The 13,983-nt window shown below is 47.4% G+C and overlaps 1 protein-coding gene across 3 annotated transcripts in view; it reads right to left on the bottom strand.

The window, feature by feature from the left end:
- LOC146775835 (NACHT, LRR and PYD domains-containing protein 12-like) overlaps positions 1-13,983 on the bottom strand; it is a 497,684-nt gene that overhangs the window by 222,006 nt on the left and 261,695 nt on the right. For all 3 annotated transcript variants that reach the window (XM_085637540.1, XM_085637541.1, XM_085637542.1), the window contains one exon: positions 12,670-12,844. In XM_085637540.1, coding sequence (XP_085493666.1) covers positions 12,670-12,844 — 175 coding nt within the window. The remainder of the gene's footprint in view (positions 1-12,669; positions 12,845-13,983) is intronic.

Genomic DNA, 13,983 nt, shown 5'->3' with positions numbered 1-13,983 from the left:
GCAAACAAACAGCCAACTGCCACAAAGGGTCTATACTTAGAAAGAAAGAATATTTGAACAGAGTTCAGTTTGCTCATATGTTCAAGTATTTGTTGAGGAGATGGAGTTTCATGTCTCTTTTGAAGCAAGAGAAGCAGGGGTTGAATCGTAGGTATCTAAGGACAGAGTTCCATATGCTGGGTGCATTTCCACAAAAAGGGCGAGCCTGTGTTGATTTCATTTTAGTTTGGGAGGAACGAGAAGAAGTGTTTTGGAGCTTCTCAGAGTTCTGGCTCTTCCTGCTTTTGTGAGTTTGTTGTCTAAATAGTAGGGGGTATGTGAATGAAGGGCTTTGTGGTTGATACAGGCAGTCTTGTAAGTGCATCTTCCTTCGATGGGAAGCTAAATGAGGATCTTGAGGGCAGGAGTGATGTGTTCAAACTGTTTAATATCTGTTATGAGCCGGGCTGCCATGTTTAGAAGTGATCTAAGCGGGGGGGCCGGGGGGGCGTGAGGTGAGTTTTCGGGGTCCCTTTGAGGATGGCATTCCCATAGTCGAGTTTGGAGAGAACCAGAGATTGTACTACCATCTTGAAATCATCAGAGGGGATGAATGGTTTGATGTTTTTGAGGTGTTATAGTGTGTAAAGCGCTCCTTTGGCTGAGTTTTTGATGTGATCCTTCATTGACTGGTCTTTGTCCAGGGTGAAGCCTAAGGATTTTGCCGAGTAGTTGCTATGCAGTTACTATGGGGCGTAACTACAGATTAAAAATTCCTAAACCTCTCTTGGGTATCCCTTCATTCACTGAGTGGTTGGGGACCGTAAAACAAAATAATACGGGGTATTTAGGATTCAATGATCCTATGACCCCTCATTAACCAACAGCCCTACTCTCGCAATCCTAAACAGGTCCGGGGCTTTCATCAGGGTGATTTGACAATATGTATAACCTCCCCAGTTTTGCAGCTATTTGTGCTTTAAATTCATGTAATGCAAAAACAACAATTGATGGACAGAATGCAGAACAATGTCATATATTCACCCCAGTACAGAGATCTGGGCCTAAATCCATCGTTTTTTTGCTCACCATGCCATTTCAGTTTGAACCCAGCCGTATGCAAATCAGTCTTGACCCTGTGCCTCGTGGGAACAGTCCAGCCCGAACTGCCAAGCCAGGCCCTCCCTGGACTGCAAACAAGCATCCTAGGACCGGATTCGGGGTTTCACCCCTCTTCAGCCCGGATAGCTTGATTCATGTGGCATGGAGAGCAAGGGACCCACGTCTGGGCATACCCGTCTCACTCGGGGTGACAAATGCAAAAACAACAATTGATGGACAGAATGCAGAACAATGTCATACATTCACCCTAGTACAGAGATCTGGGCCTAAATCCATTGTTTATTCGCTCACCATGCCATTCCAGTTTGAACCCAGACATATGCAAATCAGTCTTGACCCTGTGCATCATGGGAACAGTCCAGCCCGAACTGCCAAGCCAGGCCCTCCCTGGGCTGGAAACAAGCATCCTAGGACCGGTTTCGGGGTTTCACTCCTCTTCAGCCAGGATAGCTTGATTCCTGTAAATTCATGTAAAGCATGCAATCAAGAGCATGCCTAGGCAGTAAAAATACTTGCCACTTTGGATCCGACCTGTAACAACAAAGGTTGAATTTTTTTAGGGGGTGGGGGGTGTAATTTGTCTTTTCAGGTCATGCGCCGGTGAGACTGTTCCTTTTTTATGGAACAGCATGTGCCACTAGAAATTTCACTTGCCATTCTGAGATTATCCCAATAGTGGCATGCACTATCCCCATGCACGTAGTCCAGCCTTTGAAATAATGTGTCATGTTCACACCATGCAACTCATTAAGAGAGCATCACTTGTGGCACTCCGCAATGTGTGCCCCCCTGGTGCATGCATCAGCTTGTTTTCCTGAAGTCAGAAGGCAAGAGTATACAAAACAGCACATTATGTGTTATCATTTTTTATGATTATTTATGCCTAAGTGAATTTAGTGCAATAACAATTCATTCGCACTGTGTACAGGATATCTTAAAAAGTTCACAACACTAGGCATCGCACAAACGTCCTCATCTAAATAACCTGTTGCTCCAACTCACTTAATTTGTACGAGTTTCTTATCCCTCGGGGGCAGGAGGTAAGGGGGTAGGCCCTGTAGTCAAACCCTATGGTGGTTAAGGGTCAAGACAGATAAAAGTGTAAACATGCCATTAATCAATCACCATGTTCGAACACAGCATTTAGTTAGGCGCAACCTGTAATGGAAAAATAACTTACTTTGTCATGGGTTCCTCAGCGGGGGGCGAGCTCGCCTTAGGCAGTCAGTCATCAAGATAGGGAAAGATTGGCACCCTTACCTGCGCAGATGAGCTGCGACCAACGCCATCACCTTGTTGAACACCCAAGGGGCGCTGGAAAGGCCAAAAGGGAGCACAGTGAACTGAAATTGCTAATGGCCTACCATAATTTGCAAGTAGCGCAATGGGCAGGCAGGACGGGGATGTGGAGCTAGGTGTCCTGCATGACCAATGCTACCATCCAATCTCCTGGGTCCAGGGTAGACAAGACCTGAGCCAATGAGAGCGTCTTCAACTTCTCCTTTTTGAGGAAGTAGTTGAGGGTGTGGAGATCTAGGACACGACAAAGACCCTGTCCTTCTTGGGGACCCCAAAATAGCGGGAACAGCAACCACAGCCTACTTCTGGCACTGGAACCTTCTCTCTATGGGAGCCATGACTTCCTCCCGGGGCAGTGACAAATGATCCTCCATCAGCTGGTCATACAATGGACACATGGCAGGAGGAGTGATCTTGAAGGGGAGGGAGTAGCCCCTTCAGACAATCTGCAGAACCCACCGGTCCGATGTTATAGACTGCAAGTGGTGAAGGTGATGGAGGATCCTGCCACTAACTGGGCACCAATGATCTAAAACGGCAAGATAAGAAAAGTTTGGAGGCTGCAGCTGACAGGGGGTGGTGGTCGTACCAGACTGCTGTCTACCCGACCCAACAGGTCGGTAGGAACCGTGCCTTCAGCCACGCAGAGGCTGGGAAAGTTGTGCGGTGCCTGGAATAGGGTTGGCACTGTTGAAAGCCCCTTCCATGGATAAGAAAGGAACGAAAGGCAGACTGGGGATGACGAGGGGCAACCAAGAGGCCTAAGGACCAGGCTGTAGCCCAAGTGTACTTAAATAACTCTAGTACCAAGTTTGCCTTGTCTCCAAAGAGATGGGTGCCATCGAAGGGCATGTCCATGAAGGAAGCCAGGACATCCCTCGAAAAGTCAGACGTTTTCAGCCAGGCATGGCATCTTAGGGCCACTATAGACGAAACCGCTTTGCCCAGCAAGTTGGTTGTATCCAAGCCACAGCATATAATAAATTCTGCTGCATTTCTCCCATCTGTAACTACTTGGTAGAGAATGGCCCGGACCTCCTCCAGGACCTGTGGCAGCACTTGCGCAACTGTTTCTTCACAGCATGTGGGAATAGTGGCCCAGTAAGCATGCAACGTTCACTGACTGCAATGCAAGGCTGGTGGAAGAAAACATTTTCTTTTCCAAGCTGTCCAGCCTCTCGGATTCCCTCTCCAGTTGCGCGGGAGGGAACGGGCCATGGGAAGTGGAGGCTTGGATCTCCAAGATCTCTGGGGTAGCCTGGGTGAGGAAATTTGGATCCCCTGGAAAGGAGCGGTGACGTTGGGCAATCATCCTATGCACAGGAGCCTCTGTGTTGGGTTTGGTCAAGGTCCCCAGAAGGACATCGGTGAGCGCTTCGCTTCGCTGAACGGGAGTAGGGGTTCAGAGGAGGAGACTCACAGTTTTAGCACCTCCGACAAGATGCTAGTCTTGACTGCCACTGAGGGCATCTAAAAGTCGAGATCATCATCTGCCGCCTGCACTACCACTGCATATGTAGCTCCCTCCTCCGTAGCTACAGTAGGGGGAGAAAGCATGCCGGTATCTTGAGACGCATCCAGTCTGCTGCCATTACACAGTTCCTCCCACTAGTCCATATCCTGCTCATAAGGCTCATATTCTAAAAGGTCCAGCGACCCCTTCAATTCCTCCCCGAGGCCTAGCACTTCATAATAGGGCTCAGGCTCTGACCAAGGACAATAGGGTCCAGGCAGCGCTGGAATCGGCATCAGTTCACACGGCTCCAGGTCAATGTCAGATCAAAATGGGGCTGACACTGCCCATGCCGGAATCATCGGGCCGGCGAAGGATAAGGTCGGAGTGGCACGACCGGATCCATAGGGGCCCTTTGGAGCCGGAGCCGGAGCCGCAGGAGTGGAACTAAATGGGGCCCTTCAGACTCTGTGGGCCCAAAGGCACGCAGGAGGGATAAGGCCACTCCAAAAAAACAAATGGCCTCGCAAAACTCTTTAATTTGAGTGGGGGACACTCTGGCTCCTGGAAAACTGGGGAGGCACTGAGTGGCTTAGTTGCAGGTTCCAGGGAACCAGGCCTCGAACGCCGATGTTACTTTGTCCTGTAGGCCAAAGGATGAGGAGAAGTCAAAGCACTCTTCGACTTCTTGTGCTTTTTCTGCCTCTTGCCTGAATGCCTCGACGGTTTCAAGTAGGGGTGGGCGGAATTTGCGTAATCGCGTTACGCAAATCTCCGCGAAACGGTAAAAAATCTCCGCGAACACGCAGAAATTCCGCGAACACGCGGAATTGCTTGTTCGCGATACTTTTTTCCTGTTCGCGATCGCTATTTGCGTGCTCGGGGTGAAATATCTCGCGAACACGCATATTGAGAACACGAACAAGCAAAAAATTTCGCGAAGTCGCGGAACGCAGATTTTTGGGCAATTTCGCGTTCTCCGCGGAACGCGAAATTACTCAGATTCCGCAAATTCCGCGAACGGAACGGAATTTACCGCCCAGGCCTAGTTTCAAGTGGGACGAAGAGGACTTCGGACTCCTGGACTGATCCGAAGACCTTCCGCTCGAGCGGGACTGTGCTTCCGCGGAGTCGCGTGCTGGGCCGCTAGCAGCTTCAGGGACTGATCCCTCAAAGCCTTTGGCGCCATGGCCCGGAACAACTTGGAGTTGTGGTCGCGCTCCAGACACCATAAACACATGAGGTGCGGGTCCATCACTGGCAAGGTGTGGTTACTGGCGCCACAGGGTTTGAAACCTGTCTATCTCTCAACAACCTAAGCAGCAAGAAATGAACTGCTGGAGATCATTAACCCCTTCAGTGCCCGCCCCTTTCCCCGCCCAGTGCCGGCCGTTGCATTAGCGGGCAGGGTCTATGACGAGCTGGACTCGTCATGGGCACAGCGCCACCGCGGCCCATGACGAGTCCAGCTCGTCATGGGCACTGAAGGGGTTAACTTCTGGACAAATACCAGGACACCATTCAGTAACATAGGCCTGCAGTATGTCTGCAAAGAAGGGAGAGGAGGTGCGCACATCATGACAGAGGACCTTCGGACCAGCCTGGTAGACCTTCATGACAAAATAGCCAACATGGTCACCACACAAATGTAAGCTTTGAAATCAGTCTTGTCATCGGCCTTTCAGAGGTCACAAAGGAAATCCAAGCTCTGGAAGCAAGAGTGGCGCCAAATTAAGATGATATCATATCGATGAGTCAAGAACTTGAAAAGCTGCAGGAATTGAGTAGGGAAGCGGAAGACGAGATCCGCATGCTGTGGGATACCTTGTGGTTAGGTCACGACAAGACAATATCCATATAAGCCACATACTAGAACATGAGGAAGACGTAGATGTTGCTGTTATTATGAATAGGCCTGTTCCCATGTTAACGTGAGCAGATGACGCCGTCCTATTCTGCAACAGTGCAAGGCAATCACACCGGTGAGATCCCGATTATACAAGCGCATAGGGTCCAGGCATCCAGACCAGACCATGGCTATTAACCAGAAGATATCATCGCAAGGTGGGCTCCTCTTCCCTGAAAGACAAATTAATGACAGAGGCAAGAAAAGCTGACCAGCTTTTTTTCTGGGAAAAAAAGTCTTGAGATATACAATGACCTGTCCCAGACCACGTTGAATAAAAACAGCACTTTGACTCTAGTAACAATGGAACTGTGTCAGCTGCATATTAGGTACCGATGAGCCTTCTTTTTCACCTGATTGTTCCAAATGGAAAATCGATCCTATACAGTACGCACCCAGAAGAAGCAGAAGAGTTCCTGGGACCTTCCCAGGAGTGACCGGAGATTCTAGTGAAGGAGGAAAAGGAACAGCAGGAAAAAGTCAAGGAAGAGGTCGGAGAAAGTCACCACCCTAAGGTGACCAAAACATAAAAAAACCTGGTGACCGTTGGGTGGAGGATACCTGTATAGCACCGAGATGGAGGAGCAACGGATGGGGGCCTAATCGATGGCTCAACAGTTCTTTGTAGTGGTGGATTGACTTCCTTTTTAGGATTTGCCGCTGTGCATATTAAATCTCCCATACTTAAAAAAACAAAATCTTAAAAGGTGCTTAGAGGTCGCCCATTAATAACCTTTACTTACAATTGGTTGGCTTCCACATGGCTCCTATGCCACATTACTTAGCATTGGCTGGCTCTCAAGTGGCTCCACGTTGCTTTACTTACCAATGGCTGGCTCCCACATGGCTCCTTGCTGGTCAGCTCCTTCTCCTCACCTCCATCGTCGTGCTGTGGAGCTTGGACCAAGTACTACTTCCACTTGCTGCAGCTGCACGCTTCTACTGGTACTTTTAAAAAAATTACTCTTTCCTCCTGTGCGAGGCCTCTCAAACAGCAATCATGGCAGCTGTTTTTTGTCTTCCAGTGCAGCTACGATCTGAACAGTGCTACAATTCCGAAGGTACCACAGGCTTTTCTGCTCATGTTGTCTGGTTGCTAGGAAACTGCATCTATGGGCTTTTTTTTTTTTACAGTCCCAAAAGTGCCAAAGCTCAGAGATTCCAGTGGCTTTCGCACAAACATGAGCTCTGAAAATGAGTCAGACAACGAGATATTTGAGGCAGAGAACACACGTGCCCCAGGAGTAGTTACTGCTATCCCACCTCTTTTTTTTTTTTTACAATGCCAGAAAAGGTGGCTTTTTTAATAAAATATCCACGTGTTTAGGCCCACACAATGAGAGCACTGGAAATGCACAAAGTGCTTTGTTGGTATTTATGTTAAGCCATCTTAAAAAAAAAACATTTAACAAAGACAAATAGCTTGTGTAGAGCTACTTGGCACTGTTAATGTTTATTTTTTAGATGCTTTATGTGTACTTTCAATGTATCTCCACATTTTCCGTCTTGGTTGTCAGCTATTTTCATTGCCGCTTCTTTACCCCACCCAGCTATTTATGTGTTGCTGTACAACATGTATAAAAACACAGACAAACCTAATGGATTTCACACAGACAAAACCTATTGGTTTTGCCAAAGTTTGTTTCATTGCTGTTGGCACGTTTGGTCTGTTAATTCTGCTTTGTTATATTCTGAATTACTAACACCAGAGGCCTATCATCAGTCAATAAACATGGCTCGCCCAGGGGCAGACCTGTGTGGGGTTGGGGGGGGGGGGGGGGGAGTAGACGGACCCTCAGTAGGTAATATTCATTTATAAGCTAATACCAGGAGTAGCAGCGGACGAGGGGCTGATGGAGGTTAGTGGCTTACAACGCGACTCATCACCGCGCAAGGGACGTATCCATACCGTTTCCTACTTAGAGGTAGTTGAGGCTTTAGACAGGGATCAGTGAGTGGAGGGCAGGGGGAACTTGGGAAGAAGAGAGGGTTTCACATGAGGGAGGGGATGTTTTTTTCATTCTTTGCATAGGACCAAGTTTTGCTGATTATGTCCTGGAACAGACAGGAATTCCTACCCTGAATGGAATTCATGGGAGACCACAGCATATGTAACTTATGCCGCTTTGTAGCTGTATGTTGCGATTAATATCCTGGAACGTTAGTGGCCTTATCTCCCCTACCAAGCACAACAAGGTGTGGAAGGCGGTAAAAGACCACTACCATCCCTGGGTGGCTAACACTTCCCTTGTGTAACACAAACTGTCTCCCACACAATTCTTCGCTTGTGAGAAGAGTAAAAATAAAGGGGTAATGAGTACACTGCACAAGGAGTTACCCTATAAATTAGTACTGGAAAATGAGGATAAAGATGGAGGGAGGTATATATACTTGGAAGGCTACATCAGGGAAAGGCGTACAATTGCCTCAATGCTTACGCCCCAAACCAGGGACTGGATCCCTCTCTTCTCAGCCTGATGAGTACACTCTGACAATGGGGCCCCCGGAGCCTGTTCTGGGTGTGGGATTAAATTTGGTCCAGGATGGGACATTCGAGAGACACCTACAGGATCAATTCCTACAGAGCTCCATGTCAGCAGAGCTGCTTCGGAGTCGGGGGGCCTTTGGTTTGGTAGACATCTCACGAAGTAGGCACCGGGGTGAACGGGAATACATATTTTTCTCCCATGTACACAGATCATACTTGTGCATAGATCAATTATGGGGAACCCAGGTTATCAAGGATGCTACGAAGTCCGTCTCGCACTGCATGATAGCAATAAAAGACCATGCAATGGTTATCTGGGAGGAGATTATTCGGACTAGCCCTCCATAACCCCTGCTTTGGCGATTCAATAATCCGTTACTAGAAGGCAGGGTTTCTAGACAGGAACTCAGTACGGCGAGCACTCAATAGTTTCAGGAAAACAGCATTGGCAAAGTTGGACTCAATAATCTATGCAATGCCTTTAAGGAGGTCCTTAGGGGATGCTGCATAGCTGAGAGGGCACGCCTAAGACAAATAGCGCACAGAGCAACACTGGAAGTTGAGATAAAACAAGCTGAGGAGAGCCATGGAGATTCAGGCTTTCTCAGAGACCTGCAAGAAATGATCTCTCTCAGAGGCCAACTAAATCTCTGGAAGACAGAAAAATGGTAGAAACCATCAGCATGACGACTGCAATTGCAAATGAAGTCCAGGAAAATACCTACCTTACGGGGAAAGAGCGGCAAAGCCCTGCAAGAGAACTGTGATAAATTATAAACATTCCAGAACTACTACTCCACACTCTACAGGGCAGACCTCATGTCCCTGGGAGAGATGGAGTCCTTCATCACAAAGACCAAACTCCCTAGGCTGATGAAGTCAATAGTGACCATATGGAGGAGCTAATAACAGAGGCGCAGGTAGCCAAAGTTATCACAGAATTCCATCTGGACAAATAGGACCAGGCAGCCTCACAAACTGTTTTTACAAATAAGTTAAACCCACACTGATTTCACATTTAGTAACTCTGTTTAATTCCTTTCTATCCTCACGGACAGTCTCTCCCTCGATGATTGCAGCAACTATCACTCTGATCCCGAAACTCAGGATATCAGCGGAGGACTGTGGCACCTTTCAGCCCATGGCCTTCTCAAATTCTGATGTTAAAGTTTTTACTAAGATCCTTGTAAATCGAACTTACCCCACTTGCCCCAATTAGTTAACCTGGATCAATCTGAAAAGGCGTTCAACAGGGTCAGCTGGCCCCTCCTCACTAAGGTCTTGGAAGCAGAGAGCTTTGGCCCCTAAGTGATTTCTAGGCTGAGGGCTAGTTACGAGGCCCCAACGGCCCAAGTCGTAGTCAGTGAGGAGTTGTCAGAGGAGATTCCCTCACGAGAGGGACCAGACAGGGCTGCCCGATTTCACCATTATTGTTTGTAGGGGCGGTCGAGCCCCTTGCAGCCACCATTAGGGAGCCCACAGGCATAACGGGAATGCCCTTCACCTGGGACCAGCATTTCATTCATTTGTTTGTAGATGATATCCTTTTGACCTTGACATATCCCCTACAATCGATCCTTATGGTGATGGAGGTGTGGAGTCGTATAGGGTGGAATTAGGCTTTAAGGTGAGCCTGGCCAAATTTGAGATGCTGAGTGCAGGTCTTTTGCAGGAGACTCAAAAGTAAATTGGCAACCTTGATCCCATTTAGATGGACCCCAGAGAAGAAATTAAAATACCTGGGAGTGTATCTGGCAATGTCTGATGTACGCGGCCAACTAAACCTGTCTGCTTGTCACTATCCGCACTGATCTCCACAGATAAAAACGGATTTATGTCCCATGGCTGAGCAGGGTGGCCGTCATCCAACAGCACATATTACCAGGTTTACTCAATTTGTTTCAGGCACTACCAGTCACCTTCCCAGAAAAAGACATGCAGCTTCTGCAACAAGACATAGTTAAATTCATGTGGGCCGGGTCTCCAGGTCCATTATGAGAACTTCCCAGCTCTCCGGAGGTCTTGGTCTACTGGATCTCCAGAGATATTATCAAGCCGCCCAACTATGCATTTTTTGACTGGTCTCTCTATGAAACCGAGCGCCACTGGATGCACATGGGTGCGGCAGTTATGGGGAAGACTCCGTGGGCAGTCCCCTTGCTCCCCAGAAACGCTAGACCTGCGGTATGCTACTTTTCGCAAAGCCTTAAGATTTCCTTTAACATATGAGATAACCTCACCATAGAAGGCGGACTAATGACTTTCCCATCCCCATTTACACCCCTCCTTGGTAACGCAGAATTTTGCACAGGGATCTTAGTAGGGGCATTTGTGCACTGGAACAACTTCCAGACATGCAAATAGGAATTCAGATTACAGAAAATAAAGTGCATGCGATATCTACAGTTGAGACATTGGGTCCTGTACACAGTCAATGCAACGTCCGCCACCAAGCAATTATCGCCACAGGATACGTTGTTTACCACCGACAGTGGTCCTAAGGGTCTGCCTCCTCATATGCGCGCCATGGAAAATCTATTTCAATTCAGGAAAGCATTGAAGACCTGGCTATTTGTCAAATAATTCTGGAGTAAGCCTAATTGGAGTAGTGGACAGCGCCAGGACACCTCTTCTGGTAATCGCGCGCTATACAAATCACGTAAAATAAAAATTAAAATAAAATAAATTTCTGCTATATATGCTCTTCTTAACGAGACTGTCCCCAATACGGATTGACCCTATATGCGAGAATGGCTAAAGATCCTGGGCCATCTTGTTCGTAGGGGGATCAGGGAGAAACTCTGGGACAATATACCATCACTTTGCAGAAGCGTGCAGAATAGGGAAACAATGTATAAGGTAAGGACACTCTGGTACATCACGCCCGTTAAACAAACAAAAGTTTGGGTCGTCAGGTAGGCTATGCTGGATGGGGTGTGTCCAGAAGGGCGATTATATACAAAAGTGATGGAACTGCACATAACTGACAACACACTGGAACAAAGTCCTTGGACATATTAGAGGGGTGCTGGCATACCCATTGATGCCCAACCCTGCTACCATTATTTTTTGCCTTAAACCAATGTACATGAGGGCGATCACAAAACCAGGTTGGAGGATAATAACCAACATGCTGCTAGCAGCGAAGCAATTGGTGGCACTGTGGTGGAGGACTCCAACGGTGCCCCCCCCCCCCCCCCCTGCAGAAAAATATCAGCAAATTGTGGTCATTGATTGCAGTGGAAAAAATGACATTGTCTCTTGAGAACAAGAACTATGATTTTCAATCTACAGAACAAAAAGCCTGGTGTATGGGTGCCCCGGATACCTGACTTCACTATGTTTGAGAGTTTAGGTGCAGGCCCTTAACCTGTATTTAAAATTGTGGGTTTTCTTGGTACTGCGTAATGATCTCCATTGGTCTATGAAAGGTGCCTTTCTGCCACCTTTTGTTAATGATCGATTGCGAAGCTGTTAAATGTGACTTGGGGGGAAGAGGTGGGCAAGAGAGGAAATATTCTCCTTTCTTTTCTGTAAACATGAAAACACAATAAAAATGTTCTTGGAAAAATCAACAAAACTGTAGTACGAGAAGAATGTGAGCTACCACTCATATGAAGCCAGTGCAGCTCACGTAAAGGAACCCTTTCAAAGAGAACAAATGATACTCATACTTAAAGAGGACAGGGAGTCAAGAGACATGGAACCTAAGAAACAGGAGGCCGAGAGTGATAGCTGAAGCCTGTGAGAAGTGAGAAATGGGAACGACCAAGGCAAGGAGAGAAGGGGACTGGGGATATAGGATAGTAATAATCTGTTCAGACTGACTGCAGTCACGAGTTGGCAACAGATCTACCCTGGTACAAGGAAACCATAACAAGAAACGGCGTGTTCTGGCACTTTAAATAAGTCAAGACGGGTCAAAAGTAGTTCAACCTCAAACTCCACCATATGACTAGTATTCCAATCACCCAAAGAGATCGTAGGGGAAGGCACCAAATTGTTGCTCGTGCCCAGGACAAGGACAACAGACAGCCAATAATACCACAGCTTGCTAGGGTTAAAAGGAAGACAGCACACAGCACATCAGAACTGAAATCACCCAGCTGAGATAACCTGTGACATTTTACGTAAGTACAAGGGTTATGATGGAAGGCTGTATGACCCTGCCCTCATGCAGCACCACTGCAGGGAAAATGCAAACGTTTCAAACCAATTCACTCACATTCGCCCAAACACGGAGACAGCTGAATGACCTTTTGATCATGGAGACCCTCCGTTTGGGAACACCCAGAACTACCAACCCTTGTTGCCAACTAAAATGCCATACAAAACCCCAAACCATGACATGGCATAACACAGCGCTCCACCAACGATTAGTGTAAGAAAACAACACTATATTAAGCCTTTATGGATTCATACCATTGTGAACGATTTCATCTAGTATCTGAAGGAGATTAGGGTGGGAGCATCTCTTTTTCAAGGCAAAAAGGCTTTGCCAGAGTGCCCGAGTGGTTGTTTCGTTTTTAAAGACGTTCTCCACCAAGTCTGAGGCTGCAATGAAGGAATCCTGGCGTTTCTCCATGTCTTCATATCCCTGAAATACAAAAGGACATATGTAGCAGTAAGCCAATGTAATCGTATAAGGACCTTCTGGGTTCATTAGAATGCTGAAGGAGAAGGGGGAAAGGACTATGGGTGAAAGGACTATAAAAAGAGGATTAGACACCAGTCACAAATGTATTCCTCAAACTTAGCATTATTTATCATAATGTCTGCAGTCATACATTACACTTACAGTAGTAGAAAGTTTGATTTAGAGTCCAATGGGCATACTTATGAGGGAATGTCAGTCACTATTGCACCACGCAACATGGTGCAAGCGCAACGTAAGTCCCAAATGCGATTTATGAAGATTACCTTGCATTTCCCTGAGTGACATAAATCTGAAGAAACACAATGCAGCGCAAATCACTGCATTGCGGTACTCTGCCCTGGTAAAGGCATTCCATGGGCATTGCATGGGTGTACCCACGCAACTCCCATGGTTTTTGACACATTGCCCGATTTACCAAAAGTGGTAGATCTGGGTGTAGGAAGGTGGCTTGGTATATGATGCTCACTTATTCAAGTGGAACACCATGCTCAAATCCAGACAACCCTTATGGTGTTTTTAGTGGTTTAGACAACCTTAGAAAGCTCTCTAAGTGGTAGCTGGGGAGAGCAGCCTTCAGGCTTAGTCTAGGAAAAATGTAATGCAGCTTGTTTCACCAGTATCTAATCCTATAGTGCAGATTAAGTGAAAAAGAACCAAAGAGTGTAGTGCTGGGGAACCAAGGACCCACCTGCGGTAAGGACCCAGCAACCCCATGGAGTCTGGGTGCTAAGTGAATACACAACTGCGTGCTCAAGATAAGAAAATGGGGAAGTTGCGGTTGCAATTCTGAGGGAAAAATACCCTTACCAGAGGACTTGGAAGACACCCCGTGGAAGATGGCCAGTTTGAGAGTCACCCCACCCATGGATACCCAGGAGACCAGGTTACCTGCCCCAGGGAAGCCAGGTACATAGGTACGTAGTGACGTTGGGAACCACCGTAGACTCCAGTGGAGGGCTTCAAGCAAGATGCTGCTGGCAAATAAGCTGGAAGAGTCAGGTGGAATCCAAGGGTGGATTCAAGAGAGTTGTACCTGCAAGCAGAGGGGGCAGAGTCTATGTCACTCAGGATTTACCAGG

Source organism: Triturus cristatus, chromosome 12 (assembly GCF_964204655.1).
Source record: "Triturus cristatus chromosome 12, aTriCri1.1, whole genome shotgun sequence".
Classification (NCBI taxonomy): domain Eukaryota; kingdom Metazoa; phylum Chordata; class Amphibia; order Caudata; family Salamandridae; genus Triturus; species Triturus cristatus.
This window is presented reverse-complemented; position numbering and strand designations above follow the sequence as displayed.